This window comes from Benincasa hispida, chromosome 3, assembly GCF_009727055.1.
Source record: "Benincasa hispida cultivar B227 chromosome 3, ASM972705v1, whole genome shotgun sequence".
Taxonomy (NCBI): Eukaryota; Viridiplantae; Streptophyta; class Magnoliopsida; order Cucurbitales; family Cucurbitaceae; genus Benincasa; species Benincasa hispida.
The window spans coordinates 18,337,076-18,356,176 of NC_052351.1; the positions used below are offsets into that span (position 1 = coordinate 18,337,076).

At 33.2% G+C, this 19,101-nt stretch overlaps 2 protein-coding genes across 3 annotated transcripts; one reads left to right on the top strand and one right to left on the bottom strand.

Moving 5' to 3' along the window:
* Positions 1 to 5,229: 5,229 nt before the first annotated feature.
* On the top strand, positions 5,230 to 10,280 carry LOC120073028 (phosphatidylinositol 3,4,5-trisphosphate 3-phosphatase and protein-tyrosine-phosphatase PTEN2A-like). The gene is made up of 13 exons (XM_039025596.1): positions 5,230 to 5,513; positions 6,019 to 6,596; positions 6,870 to 6,971; positions 7,080 to 7,136; positions 7,317 to 7,382; positions 7,791 to 7,967; positions 8,073 to 8,159; positions 8,249 to 8,313; positions 8,388 to 8,464; positions 8,977 to 9,023; positions 9,120 to 9,250; positions 9,374 to 9,443; positions 9,548 to 10,280. The coding sequence occupies exons 2-13, from the start codon at positions 6,183 to 6,185 to the stop codon at positions 10,055 to 10,057; spliced, it is 1,803 nt and encodes a 600-aa protein (XP_038881524.1). The 5' UTR covers positions 5,230 to 5,513; positions 6,019 to 6,182; the 3' UTR covers positions 10,058 to 10,280.
* A 183-nt stretch (positions 10,281 to 10,463) lies between these two features.
* LOC120073029 (small RNA degrading nuclease 3-like) lies at positions 10,464 to 15,858 on the bottom strand. Of its 2 annotated transcripts, XM_039025597.1 has the most exons (13): positions 15,658 to 15,856; positions 15,250 to 15,432; positions 15,031 to 15,120; positions 14,512 to 14,580; positions 14,231 to 14,371; positions 13,926 to 14,042; positions 13,775 to 13,847; positions 12,769 to 12,869; positions 12,526 to 12,660; positions 12,327 to 12,434; positions 11,729 to 11,836; positions 11,080 to 11,489; positions 10,464 to 10,995 (listed from the first exon to the last, which is right to left on the bottom strand). In XM_039025597.1, exons 1-13 carry the CDS (start codon positions 15,688 to 15,690, stop codon positions 10,989 to 10,991), a joined length of 1,575 nt encoding a protein of 524 aa, XP_038881525.1. In that variant the 5' UTR covers positions 15,691 to 15,856; the 3' UTR covers positions 10,464 to 10,988. The 2 variants fall into 2 exon arrangements, with proteins under 2 accessions (XP_038881525.1, XP_038881526.1); XM_039025598.1 differs by lacking the exon at positions 10,464 to 10,995 and having other exon boundaries at positions 11,254 to 11,489; positions 11,743 to 11,836; positions 15,658 to 15,858.
* Between the last annotated feature and the right edge of the window lie 3,243 nt (positions 15,859 to 19,101).

A 19,101-nucleotide genomic window follows, 5' to 3' on the forward strand; every position in this document is an offset into this window, starting at 1 on the left:
ATGAAAATTCAAGAAAATTGGCTCTGATACCAATTGAAGGAATCGAATCCCGAACGGAAGCGTGTGAATGTCTTGCATTTTGTTCTTTCAATTTAAATGAAACAAAATCAGCATAAAAATAGAACCAAACGGGGGATAAACATTCGATAAACCAGCATGCTATTTGAAGAGTAGAAAAGAAAAGGGGAAGAAGAATATCACATACCTTTTTCGATTCCCGAACTCTTCATGATTTCCTCGTTGTCTTCTCTGAAATGATTCTCCAACGAACAATAGACACCACGGTAAGTGAGACCTCGTTATTCTCTAGGAACTAAGGGGAGAAGAGTGGTCTCTCACACTTTAGTTGAGGAAGAATATGGAGGAGAAATTTTGAGAGGAGAATAATTTTGGAGGCTAGGATGTCATTTCACCAAATGAATTCTCTTGCTCTAATTTGGGCAAAATGATGAATTTATATGAAGACTTTCTCCATAGCTTTTCAAAGTTACCTTTAGAGATAATTTAACTAAATAATCATTATTTAGTTAATTAATCCATTAATTAAATAATCATATTAAATCCAATTTAATATATATTTAATTAATTAATTAATTAACATCATATATTTATTTGCCTCTGTTGGGGTTGATGCCCTAAATCTCATCCTATAGTTTGTAATTTTAATGTACAAACAATTTTATTTATTTAATAAAACATGGTAGCATTAACCCACAAACCAATAAACTAACGTCCAAGGTTATTTTCTATAGCTTAAACATATATGTAGAGACATACAGGTGGATCATGTTTAAGTGATAATCTAAAAGGTTTGTAATAGATGGATAAGGTTGGATACCCTATCCTAGTGACACTACGAATGCAGTCCGCTTTGTAGATGTTACAATTGTCGTAAAGTGCTATAAATGATTTGATCCGGATCATTCATGTAGAGATATGTGAGCGAAGGTATTCTATATAAAGGAGTTTGTATAAGATCGGACCACGAAATGATTAGTCTCATTATATAACATCGTTAATAGTAGAGACTTACATTTTATCAGGACGACCATAGGTGACATGACCTGAATCCTGAATGAGTTGTGAACTTCTGCCTATGAAGGCGGTACTTTGATTTGTATGGGTGAGAGTGGTCAGATCGTCGACTCAATAAGCCTATTATTTTAGGGATTCGTCTAATTGCAAAGTTGGGAACATAGCTACACTAGACGGAATTCACTCCTTCCCTAATATAGGGGTAAGTAGATAAATTGCTCCTAATTTCAAGGCTTGAACAATGTGGCGTCGCACCCTTTCTTAGTCCGAGAGGGGTTTGGTCATAGTTGGACTATGACTTATTATTCATTAGAGGGATCAGTGGTACTTAAGAAGTTAGATGTAATTATAGAGGCAAAATGGTAATTTTGACCCAATTTTACTTACGAGCAATTTGTGAAGGGTCATCGCACTATTGACTAGTTATATCCAGTGGACACAGAAATATATTTGTACTGCAGAGAGTGCAGTTGTCAATCTTTAGTAGAGCGACCAGCCGTTAATGGATGTTGAATAATTTAATTAATTATTCAAGTACCATTGGAGTTTCAATCTACAGGTTCATAAGATCCTCTTTGTAGCTCAACAGGGATTATTGAGAATCAATTTTAGATTAATTTGAATTGTTCAATTCAATTGAGAAAATTAATTATATATGATATAATTAATATAATGTATTTGATACATTATAATATAAGTTTATTTTGAGAGGAATTAAATATTTGAATTTGATTCAAATATTAATTATATGAATGAGATTCATATAATTAAATAATCATATAAATGTGATTTATATTAAACACCATAAATGATTGAGAAAATTCAAACTATAGGTTATATTGTATTTGATACAATGTAAACTATAGGTTATATGTTATATTGGATATAACATATAGTATTATATATGTATGTTATATACTAAGGTAGTTAATGTATAATTATATATATATATATAACAAATTGAAATTATTTTAATTTATTTAATTTTATTTTAAATTTATTGAAATTTTAAATGGAGGGAGTTATAACTCCCTCTCCCTAAATCTCTCACATACTCAGAAACGTGAGATGAGAGTTGGAAATTAGTTTTTTATCTTCTTTTTTTTCACTATAAGGAGATACAAAAGATTTGCTATGTAATTCAAGTCTCAGTGTGTGTTCTCTAGAAAAGAAATTTCCTCTTCTCACAAAACTTTCTCCCTCTCCCAAAAATATCTCAGAGCTCACAACTCTTGAGAATTCTCTACCCCTACAGAGAATACAAAGGAAAATCTTGTGGCGGTACCCTCATTGACGGTTCTTGGTTCGAAGTATTCATGATTGATTGGGAGAGAATACGCGAAGAATCAGTTCTTCAAGGGTAAGTTTTCCCTTTTCCCTAATATCCTCTGTTAATTAAATGTTGTAAATTTCATTGTTAATGCACAATTTATATACTGTAAATATTGATTTCTGTGAAATAGAATTTCGAACAGAGCCCGCTTCCGCTACGAACCTCAGGGTTCCTTCAACCTCTATCTCTCAAAATTAATTAATTAATTCTTTATAAATCAAATTCATAAGAATTTAATACTTGAATCCTATTCAAATATTTCTCTCTCAGTTATAGATCAGATCTATAATTAACCATATCATATTAATCTCATTAATATGTTATTCCATCAATTAATTCGAACAATTCAAATCATTCCTCGTTTCTTTTAGTGAGCTAACAAGGGGACCTTATGGACCTACAGATTAGAAGCTCCAATGATGTGAGATTAATGAATTAAACTGTTTAATTAAATTAATCAATATTTATTAACTGGACATTTCACTAAAGACCGATAGCTGCACTTTTCACACTATAGATATATTTATGTGTCCACAGATATAACCAATCAACAACGAGTCAACTCTTCACAAATTGCTCATAACTACAGTTGGGTCAAACTACCGTTTTACCCCTTTAGTTACATCTAACCACTTAACTACCACTGGTCCCTCTAATGAACAAAAAGTTTATAATTCAACTATAAACTTACTCCTCTCGAGCCAGTGAGAGGTTGAGGCCTCGATGTTTAAGACCCGAAATCATCTATTAAGTGAGCAATTTATCTACTTCCCCTAGCAGGAATGAGTGAATTCCATCTTGTGTAGTTGTGTTCTCAATTCTCCACTCGGACAAATCCCCAAAATGATAGGCTTGTTGAGTCGACTAATCTGGCCACTCTCACCCATACAAATCAAATGATCACCCTCATAGACAGAAGTTCACAAATCACTCATGGATTAAAGTCAAGTCACCTATGGTCACTCATGGTAAGTTTCTTCTATCAATGATGTTATATAGAGAGTCTATTCATTTCGTGATCCGGTCTTATACAAACTCTTTGTACAGAATACCCCGCTCGCATGTCTGTACATGAACGATCAAGATCAGATCATTTGTAGCACTTTATAACAATTGTAACATCTATGAAACAGGTCATATTCATAGTGTCATCAAGATAAGGTACCCAGTCTTATCCATATACTACAGACCATTTAGGTCATCACTTAAACGTAATCCACCTGTATGTCTCCACATACATGTTTAAGTTTCATCAAATAACCTTGGATCTTAGTTTATTGAATTGAATTAAAGCAATCAAGCGTCAATAAAATACCTCTTATTTTATTAAATATGTAACTTGTCTTTACAAACCATAAGATACATGAGATTTAGGACATAAACTCCAACATTTCTCTTCCAAGGTATAAGAGCCACACTTCTACACCTTGGAATCCAAGAGAATAATAAGATAACTCTTACAGTGGTGTCCTTATTCATTAAATAGACGTTCATGAGAAAAAGTGAGAGGAGATCGTGAAGATTGGGATTCGACAAAGGTGAGATCCTTTTTCCCTTTACTTCTTTAATAGCATGCTTAAATTTGATGTTTATCCTTTGTTTAGTGTAAGTTGTTTACTTTTTTTGTTTTCTATAAAACCGACTTTGAAATTACACCGAGATCACACGCTTTTGCTAGATTTGATTCCCTTCAACCTTCTAGTTGGTACAAGTTGAATGTTGATGTCACGTTTCGTGAGGATCGCTTTATGGCAGTGTGGGTATGTTGTTTGGAATTCTGATGGGTATATGTTTCATTTAGCAATTAAGTCGATGGAACATGTGGGTTCGATTGGTATAGCAGAGGCAATTGCTATAAGGATTTTAGACGACGTTTTCCATGGGGTTGTATCCGTTGGTTGTGGGTAGTGGAACTGATTTTCAATGTATCTTTGAGTTGTTGGTTGATGAGGTCAATGACATGTTTGAGATTGGCCTTCTTGTTCATGCATTTCATAGACAATTTCTCTCCTCCTCCACGATGCGTTTTAGTTTCATTCTTTGAGAAGGTAATCGAATTGCTCACTAATTAATGTAGTTGGCAACATCAGATTGGAGGGATTTTCTTTGGCTGATCCTTTTCTTGCTTTTAATGCTTTAATCTCTTGTTTTTTGTTTTTTTTTTTTTTTCTTTATTTTCTTAAAAAAAAAAACAAATGATCTCTAACCCAAAGAGAAAATAATTTATAACCCGACAAATCCAACCCAACTCAAGATTGGGTTGGGTTGGTTGTTTGTTGGGTTAATATTATTTTTTCTTCTTAATTTAAAATATTTAAATTTATCTACAACACATATCTAATAACTAAAATCTCACAAAACTAAATTCTTACATACCAAATAGCTATTAATATCTATTACAACTTTATACAAAAATAACAATCTAAGAAAAACATAAAGAATTAAAAAATTCATCCGTTCTAAGAGATTTATACATATATAAATTTTTACTAATATATTATTATATATAATTCAAGTTAGGTTAGGTCAACCAAATTTTTACTATTCAACCCGACCCAGATTCAACCCAAGAAAAATAGAAAATATTCAACCCAACCAAAAACAAAACTAACTCAGTCCAACCCTTATAGTTTGAGGTCTGGCATCCTTACAAACTATTTTAGAAAATTAATTTTCTTAATCTTCAAGAACAAAAAACTAAAATTTTACGAAATGATTACCGGACAATGTAACTAATTAAACAAAAAAGAGAGAGATTATCCTATTATTACCGTCATCCTACGATAACAACCTATCTCAAAATTAAAATTATCAATTGACCAGAGTCGACGTGTCGTATCTTCTTTGATGTAGAGATGAATAAACTCGGGAATTGAACTACATCATCCATCCAAACAGATTAAACAAACATGGAATTAGCCAATCGATCGCCAATTTTATCAAAGTTCTTCACACCCTGACCCTGTAATAATTCTAATCATTCCTCCTCTCCAGTAATAATCTCCAGTTCCCTCGTTTCCATTTTCGAACTGTGACCAGAAACGACCTTCGCGGAGATCTTTACTCGTCGCGCCATCTTCTTCGCTTTCTTTCCTTCCCAATCATTGATTCCATGAGATCGAGCTCTACTTTTCTATTCGTCGCTGTAAGTTGGCCTCATTTTCATCTCAAACTCGGCATTTGCGTATGTATTGCTTATAAGTTGATGTTGCGCATGATTTGTTACTCTGGCGTTTAGATTCGTGTTTCATTGTGCCAATTTCCGGTGTTTACTTGCAGATCTAAACCTCTTCCTTGACATTGTGCTTTGTTGAAAATCAAGTTCCCGAATCTTATAAACATGTGTGATTAATTTAAGTGATAGGTTCTACTAGAGGTGTGTTAAAATATAGTCTGTTAATGGAAAATGATGATTTGAGCAATATAATGTTTGAGTATGTTCAGAAAGTCTCACTAGTTTATATGCATAAAACAAATGATGAATAGCCAGAAAATGAGAACATGGCTGTTGAATTAAATTGTTATATGAGACTTCTTGATTAGGTTTTCTTATGATGATATCATGAATTACAATTGTTTTTTAAATCTCAATATAGCATTTTAGCATGAGCAAAGATATCAAGTGTGTTCATAGGGGTTATGTATTGCAGATTGGATATAAAGATTTAACTACGGAAGCTGCAACTTCATTGTGAATATCTCTACTTCTGGTCTGGTCTTCATGGTTTCTATTTGAGGAGTTGAGATCCACGTAGTTCTCAGTTTTAACCAGGATAGTAAAGCAGCATTCAACCTGTTTCATTCGTATGATAAAATGGATAATGGAACTTCTAATAGTTCAACAGAATCTGCAGTCAACAATTCGGCTCCAAAAGTCGATAGCCAAAGTAGTAAAGGAGATAATTTGATATCTATTTTATCTACGTCTGGAATATCGTCATGGGCCAAGAGTTTTAGAAATCCACAACCACCTGAAGCAGCTGAAAATGACTCCAAGGCAGGAAGTTCTGGGATGTCGGCAATTGCTCGTTTCAGCAGTGGCTTTGGACTCCGGATACCTGCGATGTCTCCTGCACAGGGTGATGGTGCTGCAGATACCAAATCAGCAATGCAATCTGGTGTTTTTGAATCATTGACAAAAGGTTTAGTTGACACATCTCAGAATGCAGTAAAGGCTATGCAGGTAAAGGCACGCCATATTGTCTCTCAGAACAAGCGAAGATATCAGGTAGGTCGTGTGTGCTATATTTTCTTCCGTTTTATTGTTCTCGTTGTATTTTTTATATGCACTGTTCGTAGTTCTTTTCTTACTGATCACAAGTTATAATCTATAATATTACACTACTTCTAAACCAATCCAAATGCACCATTTATCATTATTAATTGAAAATTTTGTTTAGAATTTTTAATTGGATGGTTTACAAAAGTAAAAAAAATGATTCTCCAACTTTCCTATTTTTCAATGTATTGAATACGTTAATAAAATCGATTGCCTAAACAGGAAGGAGAATTTGATTTGGATATGACATATATCACTGAAAACATAATTGCTATGGGGTTTCCTGCTGGTCACATTAGCTCTGGTTTTTTCGGATTCCTTGAGGTAAGAGAAAAATATTCAGATAAATTTAGTTCATTTTGCATTTATGTTTTTAGTGGATGAGATCATTAATTTGAATCTTTAACACGTATAATTGGAATTTCTTTCTAGGGATTTTACAGAAATCATATGGAAGAAGTGATCAAATTTTTTGAAACTCATCATAAGGTAAAATTTATTTTCACATATTTTCTGGTTCTTTATGAAACCACAGACTTGAGAAGGGAAGAGTCACGATCAGCATTACTACATATCGTGCCTATCTACATCTTGCTGATCTTGCTCTTTTCCTAGACGCTTAACCCATTAATTGGAAATGTCCACAAATTGAATGATATTTATTTGCAGGGAAAATACAAAGTTTACAATCTTTGCTCAGAGCGTTTGTATGATGCCTCATTATTTGAGGGGAAGGTAACCTTTCACTTTTCAAGTCTTCAATTGAGCATTCTCACTGATTTCAATTATAATCAATGGTACAACAAGAACTGTATAAGCTTCCTTTTCCTTTGGTTGATCTGCAAACTTAAATTTGGCATTGTTTGTGTCTATCTGATACCAATCAGCTGTTCCAACGTACTTCAGTTTGAGGAATATATAGGATCCCGTGACCCAAAATAATTTCTTATTTGTAAAATATAGGATTTATAGCACAACTATCTAGGTGTTACAAATGTTCACTGCAAATCTTATTTTCTGAGTAGTTTTGAATAATGGACAGTCAAAAAATGATAGATGCTTATTTTATTTCTCAAGGCAGGAAACAGCTACTAAACTGTTCCCATTAACTATTTCTTCGATTTGCAAATTTTGAATTTTCAGGTTGCTCATTTCCCGTTTGATGATCATAATTGTCCTCCTATCCATCTCACAAAATCATTCTGTCAAAGTGCATATGCATGGTTAAAGGAGGATATTGAGAATGTGGTTGTTGTTCATTGTAAAGCTGGTATGGCAAGAACAGGGCTAATGATTTGCAGCCTCCTTTTGTTCCTAAAGGTCAGATTATATAGTCTATTCGTTATAAGGTTGGTAGATTTATTTTCAATTTTACCTCATCTTTGGGCTTGTTTGTTACTATCTTTCTTTTCCATTTGAATGCAGTTCTTCCAAACATCAGCAGAGGCAATTGACTATTATAATCAGAAAAGATGCGTGGATGGGAAGGCTTTGGTTCTTCCTAGCCAGATTGTTAGCCATTCAATTCCCTTTTTTCTTTTGCTTTCGCTTTTTTTTTTTTCTTTAGTTCCTTTATTCTGATGCCTATTCACTTGATGCAGAGGTATGTCAAGTATTTTGAGCGCATTTTAACACATTTCAACGGGAACACTCCACCAGGACGGAGGTGTGTAGTTGATACTTATGACGGAGAACATATATATGATCCACCTCCAGTTTACTAACGTTAAAAATTTACAGGTGCATGCTGAGAGGTTTTCGGCTTCACAAGTGCCCGTATTGGGTTAGGCCTTCCATTACAATATCAAACCACAGTGGTATTTTGTAAATTTCTGCTGTTTTCTTTATCCTATAATCTTTTTATATGGTCATACAATATTAGTTGACATCTTCCAGTTGACTTCTCCTTAACGAGGCTATGTTTGTCCCTCTTTTGCAATTATTCTGTTTTAGATATAGTTGATTATGATATTAATTTCTGCCTTCTGGTCAAGGGTAGCATAAAAAGAAAGGGATTTGGACTTTGGTGAACATCTCTGATGAGAATATGTCATCACATTAATCTGCAATTTTTATTTTTTTTAATCTGAATACAGCCTCCGGTTTTTATAGTGATGTGAGGGATTAGTTTGTATATCTGCTTGATGCATGTTTGTAATCCCTTCGTTTTCTTTCACTGATGACTTTGGTAAGGACAATCTGGCAAGCTACGTTGTAGCAACAACACCTTTTAGGTTTTGATGGCTATGGATTTCAAAGATACCTTACGACACTTATGCATGTTTGTGTGTGTGTGTAATGCTTACCGAAGTTTTTCGATAATCTACAGAGATTTTGTTCTCAACAAGAAAGCATCCAAAGACAAAAGATTTAATGGTAAAGTTCTTGAAGTTCAAACCTCTGGTATAGTTCCACTATAACATATCAGTATGATTTGCATCTCCAATCTGAGCTCTTCGACTTATGCTGCAGCCAGAAGATTTCTGGATTAGGGCACCGAAGAAAGGATTTGTGGTTTTTGCACTCCCGGGTGAGCCTGGTTTGACAGAGTTGTCTGGGGACTTCAAGATTCATTTTCACGACCGGCATGGAGATTTTTACTGGTTAGCCAATTTCCTTCTCACTTACAATCTTTTTTATTAGTTATGAAATCTTGTCATTGGGAGCAAATCGTGCCCCGTGTGTTGCGAAGGTTTTGACCTTGTTTTCTCATTTACTTTTTCCAGTTGGTTAAATACAACAATGACAGAAAACAAAGTATTATTAAGTGACACGGATCTTGATGGTTTTGATAAGGTAATCACTATCAGCACAATGCTTCAACTACTTTGACACCGATTATAGTATCTTTTAACATGATCCATTACTGAATTATACGCCATTTGCTTTTGCATATACAGAGAAAACTCCCAACTCCTGGATTTCAAGTCGAAGTTGTGATGATAGACTATGATGGTTCTTTGCCAACACGATTGAAAACTGGTTCAGCTGGCAAAGGATCTGATCGGGCATCAGGTCAAGACGCAGCACAATCCAACTCAAACAAAATTTCCGGAGGTGAGGAGAATGACGACAATTTATTCTCTGATAGTGATGAAGAAAATGGTGACATAAAAACCAGTCTAGCTCAATCAACTTCTGGAACTGGAAATGGAACTTCAAAAGCTGACCATTCATCAACAACAATGGCCTCTGAAAGAATTGGGAATTTAGCGCATGAAACCAGTCATTTGTCCCTCGGAAATGAGAAAAACTCACAACCTAATGCTCCAAAAGAACCGGCCGTGATACAACCATCAAGCCTTGAGATCACGAATTTGGATTCAGTAAGAGCAAGTGATTTCAAGGCAATAGCGGCTGATGCGTCATTCTTCACATTTGGGGATGAAGAAGACTTTGATAGTGAATGACAGTTGAACGCTGATTAGAAACCATTAATACTCACAAAGGTTGGGTTACCAGAAGCTGTGATATTTGAAGTAAGGTCGGCTTTCAATTGGCTGTCTTTTCCATTATAATGATACAATCCCTCCTTTAAACCGCTCGGCCTCATGGTAGAGAAAAATTAATAGAAAATACTTAATTGTATTGTTCACATCATTGTACTGCTTAACACAATTCTTTTTTTCAGAAGTTATCAAAAGCTAATTTTATAGGTAGCAAAATATTATTACTCTTTCATCCATTGGTTGAGGAAGCAAACATTTCTCCTTTTTTTTTTTTTTTTTTGGTCATGGAAAGTTGCCATCTATCAATTCATTTGGCGTCTTTACCCTACCATATTTGCAAGAGTTTGTTTCCAAAACAAGACAGGAATTAGTTCATCTAATTAAATTGAATAATGTCAAACGTTAAATATGACATTGGATGTCTTCTCAATCATTTGAAACATTGGCCTCTTCTCTGATACAATTGAAAACTGAGACAGATTGCCTAAATAAAAATTTAAATTTCTAGCAGGAATTAGACAGCCGAGACATGAAAAGAAGATTTGAAAAATAAAAGGACTTGGTGCACAAAAAGAAACAAAAATAACCTCTTGGCCTATTGAAGCACTTGGAGGAAACCTACACGACACGGTTCTTCAGCGATAACACCAGGAAGTTGAAGCCCTTTCTCTCTTGCCCCTACGAGATTGGTTCAGTAATCTACAACGACGAAACCGAGTCTTTGCATAAATTATGTCAGATTATTTGCCCCACGGTAGGGAATTGGATTGGCAGCTGCCTAGTCGATCATCCCATTGAATCTTAGCATAATAAAAGGATGGAATTTGTCCGTGATGATCCGATAATCTCACCATAAACCCTTTCAAATTTCACTGCAATTCACATAAAGGCACTAGTGCCTTCGGAGGAGGAAAAAAAACAGAAGAGGAATAAGAGCAAAATCAAAGGTTTGGCAAAGGGAGTCGACCCAGAGCAAAATTTACCTCTTCTTTCCTTTTTTCCTTCTGCTATCCTTCTTCACAATGGCGATAGCTTTACGCAGGATACCAAGTTCATAATCCTTCCTTCTCAATTCTTCCTTCAGGCTCTCAACCTCTTTCAAGTGATCACAACAGTGATTCGAATCCTCCTTTTGTTTCAATTCTTGCTTCAATTTTTCAACCTCCTCTACGTGGTCACAACATCTACTCGAGTTTGCAATCGTCTCCATTTCCATTTTATGGTCAGTCTTCTGCTTTTTGGCCATGACTAGGTTTTCAATCACCTCCAGATCTCTCTTCCTAGATGAGAATTTGTCAGCAAAATCCTTTTGTCCCATTTTGCGAACGTAGATACTGACTATGGATCCTGAATGTTGAAATCTGATGAGCTTCTGAGGCCGTCCAGATGAGTCCTGATTGTATTGCAGGATTGGAGAATTTAATCAGTAAAACCAAGCGAGCAAGTGACAACTATCCTAAAATTCTCCATGAGACATCAATTACCCAGTGTTGAAATATGATTAACTAATTTGGTGGGGGAATGCCATAGTAGTGAGAGAACTGAGTTGGTATTATAAGGGAAGACAGCATTACGAATGAAGAAAACAAATCATTTCTCACAAAAAATAGAGAAATGTGTATTCAATATTACCTCATCTGCACTACCTTCAATCTCTTCAAATGCTTGCTGTGCCTCCTTGGGATTCTTAAAAACGGCAAATGCAGAGTATATATCCCCCCCTTGACCTTTCTTAGGTGGCTGTTGGAAAATCAATCATCAAAACATGAAATTCATTGGTAAAAGGTAGAAGGTGGAGAAGAATATAGACACTACATAATCGACATCTTGTTTAATTAATAGTAGCTAGACTACATGGAAGAGGATTGTGCAACCCAACACCCTAGGTTTTACTAGTTAAACTGCTGGGTCCAGTTACTAGAAAATTGAAGTTTTATCTTAAAAAGAGTTACTCTGCTATGTGCTAACTTGCCCAGCCCTTAACAAATAGTTTCCAATCACAAGTCCACCCCAGCCACTCCACTTTTTTAATCCACAACGAATACATTCAATAAGCAGTCTTCAAAAGTGTATAGGATCCTAGACCTGCATATTGAACTACGTGCATTATATCTTTATGGGATTCATCTTACATCCGAACTAATGCATGTGGCGTGGAGATTAACACACAAAAAAATAATTGTAAAGCATATCCATGGATTGTACACAAATGGAGTAGAGCATAGTCAACCTTAAGTTCGATGGTAAAGTCACCACGAATAACTCCAGCTAATGTTTCACTTGGTACATGAATTGGTATTCGATGAAGAAGTAACTTCTCCATACCAGTTTGAGGTGTCTGCAGCATTTAAAGAAGTCAATATCAATATATGAGCACGTACAACATATACTCTACTGTGATTAAGCTGGAAAAAAATCCCTATTCTTACATCCTCATCGGCTATGGCAATCGCATCATCAGCTTTGCTCTCTAGTTTTGCAAGAACAAGTTTCATGGCAGCCCGAGCATCATCCAAACAATTATGTGGAGCACCCTCCTTCCGAAGGTCATAGCCCAAGATAGACTGTCAAAGAAAAAAAGAAAAGAAAATATGGGCATCTATAAGACACAAATGCTCTCAGTTAGACAAATAAATGCCCTCGCAGAAAAAAAACATATATCTTACACATACCTTACACAACTTACTCAAAGATGGCCTTCTATAGATAGATCCATTGGAATACTTGAAGATAAAGGAAGTGTCAATCACCCTCGAGTGATCTAATTTCAGTGCTGTAGCAATAAAAGAACAAAGGAAAAAAGAAAACAAATGTCATATGCACTGTTTGCAAGGAATTTGGATGCTTAACATGGAATCCATATGGCTTCTGCATTCAAATGGCACCCCATTTATGGCTAATGTTGTTTTGTTGTAACACTCTTATATAATCTCTAAGTTGAACTTTATTTTTTAGTATAACAATTTAGGGGTGGGGAGATGTTACTGACCTCTTGGTCAAGAGTATATGACTGTAAAATTATTTTTGTTATTTTAGTTACTTTATATTTTATCATATCGTTGTGATCTTTTAATATTTTTACGTTAAATTGAATGTGTAGAAATTTACATATTCATTCATTTAAAATAAAACGGTAATTCAATTTTACATAATAAAATTTTTATGCACGAATCATTCACTTTTTGGTATAAATAAAAACTTTCTATCAGGGGAAAAAATAAGGGTTAAAAATGTACAATTTTGTCACTACTTATGCTATTCTTAATCTTTTAAAACGTCTTTTTTCCCTTTATGTATTAAGCTTTTTATTCAATTTTTACTCTCAATAAACATTAAAATAATGATGACATGGAATTTTTGAGATAGTATCCTCATACTAAGGCGGCCAGTCATTCGTATAGTAGAATGTTGTAAGGCCCAATTTTTGCAAAAGCAATCAAGTTTGAGTTGGATAAGTATTGCAAATTAATTAAATGGGGTGGATACATTTTCAATATTAGAGTCATATATCTTCCATCAAATTGAACAAGACGCTACTACAATACAATTAATTGAATATATTTTACTGCAACATTTTTTTAAAACACTAAACGCATAAATTTTAATGAAACTGAAAATAAAAATATGGCCCTTAAAGAATTGAAGGAAATCCAATACCGATGATCACTTTTAGATTACCTCGCAGATCATTGTTCAGACTGTGGCCTACCAAAATAGTTCTTCCATGTGAAAGCAATTTTGTAATGGATTTCTACAATTTGAACAAATAATAGCCGATCATACATGTTCAAGGAGTAAACCATCCTCATAAGAAGCAAACTACAATTACCTGTACATCAGCCAAAGAACAAGAAACTCCATCCAAATCCCCAGGAGAAATTCCAGTGATATCAGTTCTGTAGTCCGTAATAGCTTTTCTAGGTTTTACAAGTTCATCAATCTTCACCTGCAGGATGATCTCTAAACTTACCATAAGAAATTAAGCAGGGGGGCATCGTAAAAGGTTTTGAGAAAAGCTATGACATCATATTGTGGGCAAACTAATGGAATCGTTGTTTTTCAATATGTGTGTATGTGTGTTTAAAGGGAGGTGTGAATAGAGGCTACAAGAAAACAAATAGGTAAAGAACATACTTGTAAGTCACGATCCACCATGCAAACCCTCACCAAGTTCTCAGTTCCATCTTCACAGAGAACCATCTCACAGTCAATGGCATAAATCGAATTTGATTTCGGTGCTTTAGACTTTTGACTGAATTTTGTGACAATCCATTCCTTCAAAATCAAACCCATAAGTCAACACAAATTCACAGACAAGTAGGCAACCACTTGGTAATAATTGAAAACATTGCATATTAAAATGGAAAAAAAGAATTACGCACAAAACAAAGCAACAGCAGAAGTTGAAATCCTACCTTATCATATGATGGAAACGAATATTCCAACGGGTACTGTGGGTGTTCAAGTGTAAGCCGAACCAGCTTCTGCACTGCCACGAACATTGGTTAAAAAGACTTACTGGAGAATTAAAAAAATCCAAAGAATGGAAAATAGACAAAATACAAGGCTGAAAATAAACTAGGATAAGTTCATTGTAGTGAGGCAACATTGGACTTGCATAATAATTATTGGAACAACTAGACCAAATGCAATCAATAAGCACGTCAATAATCCAAGACAAACAGATTATGGTTTCATTAACAGAATACATTTGAAAGAGCTCATTGCTCCTTATCACAAGTTTTGAGCAATGTAATAGTAGCATGATTATGAAAAGAAAAATAGCTCATAAGAAAAATATTCAAAGGTCCATGTAAATTGAGAAAACAAGTTTACTACTTACAGAAAAAAATTGCAATGGGCAAATCAAAGTAACAAAATTAGAAAAAAATCGTCACTGCAATATTGATCCTCCACCAAAAAAAAAAACCCACCTGCTCGGGTGATTCATTTTCTGGAGTTTTCTGCGATACTTGCTTCACAAAATTGCGCTTCTCGTTACACTGGATTATTTTGTCCAAAAACTGATAAAAACAAAAACCATACGCGTGATTAATGTCACTCTTAGTTTGGTAAATCATAAGAGCTCAACGAGCAGATAACACAGATTTCCCATGGCGTTTGTGATAGACAGAGAGACAATGATTCATTACCATCATATCATCCTCTTTATTAAATGTCTTGAGAAAAGCAATCAACAAATCATTGGGCCTCTTGGACGGGTCGCTCATGCTAGCCCCGAACTTAGGGTCATGACTATTAAGAAACTCCTTCCAGTCTCCTTCACTACCTTTCATTCCTCGCTTTTGGGTCAACCGCACCATCTCGACGAGCACCTACAGTGAAAACAAGGGGGAAAGAGCTTTTCATATAAACTTAAACCGCTTCCACTAGTATTTTTTAGATTGCTCCCTTCAACTAACAGAAGCACCGAGACCATACAAAGTTTTGACGGATTCTATGTCTAAAAGCAACAAAGTACCAGGCATTCACTCTGCAGACTAATTGAGTAACAACGTATAAACGGTAAAGAGAGATAGCTTGGAGAACGGGGAGATTACCTTCTTCTCTGCTGTAGCGATCTTGTCCTCCATTAGAAAGGCCTCCGGAATTTGAAGTACGGGCGGAACTGAGAAGAGAGTGAGGATTTTGGAAGAGTGGATGCGTTCCCGCCGCGGAGTTTGTCTTTGAGTCTATGACTGCGAGAAACCTGCTGAGAATGAAGAAGCAACCGGAAATATTAGGGCCGGGTTTTCGGGTGGGGGTAAACGTAAACCTAAATATAATTCTCTTTCTAAAATTTTTTTAAAAAAAATAATGATAATAATATACTTTTTTTTCCTTGTTTTTAAATATAGAAAAACAAATCAAAATATTTATAAGTGATAGCAAAATTTTAGAATTATCAATTATGGACGTTGATAGTGTCCATCAATATCATTGATAAAGAAGTTTATCCGTGTCTATTAACATCTAAAATTGATAGTTCTAAAATTTTGATATATTTATATTTTGTAAATATTTTTAACAGTTTTACCATTTGAAATAATTTCTCTTTTTCGTCCCTACATTTTATGTTTAGTTTACATTTAGGGTCGTTTGTTCATGAGAATCCAAAATTTTCATCGAGTGATCATCTAAATCACCCCGTTTATTTTGTATTAATGTAAGATATCTAGTCATTTGGAGATTCCGAGCATCTTATGATGATCTTAAAGAGGATATCTCAAAAGTTTTAAATACCCTTTTGAAACATAAATTTAGATTCTCGAGTTGAGGGCATCCTCTTTTAATTTATTTCTTTCACCTTTTTTTCATTTATTTATAAATATCACTATTCTTTATTTTCATTTATCAAAATAAGGTTTAAATTATATTTTGCTCCTTGAATTTTTAGTTTTGTTCTATTTTGGTCTTTGGTCTTTGAACTTTATTTTATCTGGTTCTTGAACTTTGGATCTTGTTCTATTTTGGTATTTGCTATTAAAATTATGTTAACTCTTAAACAAAATTGGTGAGATAAATTGTATTTTTATATGACTAGGCTGTCAAGTAAGTTAATGAACGCTAAAAAATCCAGGGTTTCAACTTGAATCAAGTGGTAAAGCAATTTTCTATAAGAGAGCAAAAGTTATTTTTTGTTCGAGATTTTTGTCGTTCACTATTTTGGCGCATTGTGTTGGTTGTTGACATTTTACTTCACCTTCTTCTTGCTCAATCTATGTTATATGCAATTTCATCCTTGAAAGAAAAAATTGCACAATCTCAATAATGACCAAAATAAACATTTTTTAAAAGGTTATGGACTAAAACGAATATTTTTTAAAATTTAGGAATCGAAATAAAACAATATTCAAAGTTCATGGACCAAATATATAGTTTAAACCTTAAAATAAATACGGTTGACTATGTATTTTACTCTCTTTGGTTATATTATAGTTTTAGATATATATATATTAAATATTGATTTAAATCAATATTTGAGATTAAGATAATCAAATAATCAAAATAAACAAATTAAAAATAACTAAGAGATTACTATCGTGATTTTTTAAATATTTAATTTAAAATTTAAAAGTAACATAGTAATCAAATCATTCAATAAAAAATAAAATAAAGTAATCATCGCAGTCATCTTTTAAATATTGTTTGAAATTAGCAATATAATTCATTGAAATAAAAATAGGAAGAAAAAAAAAACACATTTGATCTCTAATTAATATCTACTTCATATTAAATAAATATATATATATTTTTAAATCACATTTTACTTATAATTAATATATTAAATAAAATATTTATTTTAAGAAAATCATATTTTATCACTAACTAATATTTACCTCGCATTAGGGAGTTAAAAAAATACTCATATTTTATCTTTAACTAATAGTTGTTTTTTTAAAAAGAAAAAAATATTTATTAAAATTTTGATAATTTATCTCTAACTAGTAACTGGTATCCACTTCACTTTAAATAAAAAGGGTTTTTTTAAGAAAAAAAAAATACATTTTATCTCTAACTAATATGTGTTTCACATTAAATAAATGGAACGTTAATTTTTTTTTTTTTGCACAAGGTATATTTTCTTTCGTAATTCTTTTTTCTTATATTGTAACTTAAATTGTGTTTCTTTTAACATTTGTATGAGATTGGAATCTAGGTTGAATAATTTTTTCAATTTATACACATACATATCATTTTCAAAGTTATAGAACACGTCCAATGCATATAGTTTCGACTAGTTTTATTAAATGTACATATTAAAAAGTTTCTTGACAAATTTTTAAATGAAATAAATGGTGATAATTGTACACTTTTTCGTGTTAAAGAGAAATATTGTAATATTTGTTGAAGTTTAAGGAGCAATCAAACAGTCAATTTGAACGTAACTCAATTGATTGATACATTACAACTTCGATTGAAAAGTCAAATGTTCGAATCTTCATTTTCACATGTTATTTAATATGTGATGCTAAGAGCCTCAAGAAAAATTGATATTGGCTGGTTTTATTTATTTATTTTGAAGCTCTTCCAGGTTGGTTTCAGTTAATGTGAAGATAAATTTTTTTTAATCATCATTTTAATTACACCTCTAAGATATTTGATTTTTCTCGAATACAAACGTTTTTTTTTCTTTCCCTCTCCAGAAAAGGCCATTTACACTTGGCCCATTTTGATAAAACGAAACGTGGAGACGTCTGTTGACCGACCCAATTTCCGACCATCCAAAGTGCGTCAAGGTTTGAAGTTTCGGAATCGGCCCACAATTCTTCCAGAAATGAACAAAAGGCCTATTGTTAAAATATCATTTTAGTCCCTGCCTTTTAAATTTTTTGTTTCTCAGTTTTAACTTTAAATATCTGATTTTAATAATTCTTAAATTTAGTTCTTCTATTTCTTTTAATGAATAGTCCCTCCATGTTTAAAAATGGGCTGAATAATAATAATTTTTATGCTAATATAACGTGTGAATGTGTTTTTCCAAATGTCGAGTGAAAATAATAATAAAGAACAATTTTTTTAAAAAAAAAAAAATCAACCATAAACAAGTGATTTAGACTAAATTTAAGATTCATTGAAAATACATTACTAAAATTGAACATTTAAAAGTATAGGACTTAAATTGAATAAACTTGAGGATACATTGACCAAAATAGTATTTGTAATTTGATTTTATGTATATTTTTTCTTTTATTTATTTTATAAAAAGCAGAGTAGTTGTAACACTTTTCTTCTTGAAAAGGAGAATAGTAAATTTAAATGTAGAGTAAATGATAATTTATTAAGATTCGAACACACGACCTTCTATTATGATATTAAGTTAAATCACTCATTGTTCAAAAACTTAAGTTAAGTTGTCTTAAATTATCAATTGATCCAGAAGTTTAAGCTTATGTTGAAATTTGGAAAATCAATATCTTGATTTTCACTTATTGGGTATTTTTCATAATTCAAGCCCACAAATGAGGGAACGTGTTAGATGATATATGATTAAATTTACCTTC

Bases quoted from the DNA above. Each gene is read 5' to 3' on its own strand.
- LOC120073028 (XM_039025596.1), top strand. From the start codon at position 6,183: ATGGATAATGGAACTTCTAATAGTTCAACAGAATCTGCAGTCAACAAT. The intron at 8,314-8,387 runs GTGTGTAGTTGA...AAAAATTTACAG, and splicing joins AACACTCCACCAGGACGGAG to GTGCATGCTGAGAGGTTTTC. The intron at 9,024-9,119 runs GTAAAGTTCTTG...CTTATGCTGCAG, and splicing joins CAAAGACAAAAGATTTAATG to CCAGAAGATTTCTGGATTAG.
- LOC120073029 (XM_039025597.1), bottom strand. From the start codon at position 15,690: ATGGAGGACAAGATCGCTACAGCAGAGAAGAAG. The intron at 13,848-13,925 runs GTAATTGTAGTT...TTCAAATTGTAG, and splicing joins GTTCTTTGGCTGATGTACAG to AAATCCATTACAAAATTGCT. The intron at 11,837-12,326 runs GTTGACTATGCT...ATTTTCCAACAG, and splicing joins ACTTTACCATCGAACTTAAG to CCACCTAAGAAAGGTCAAGG.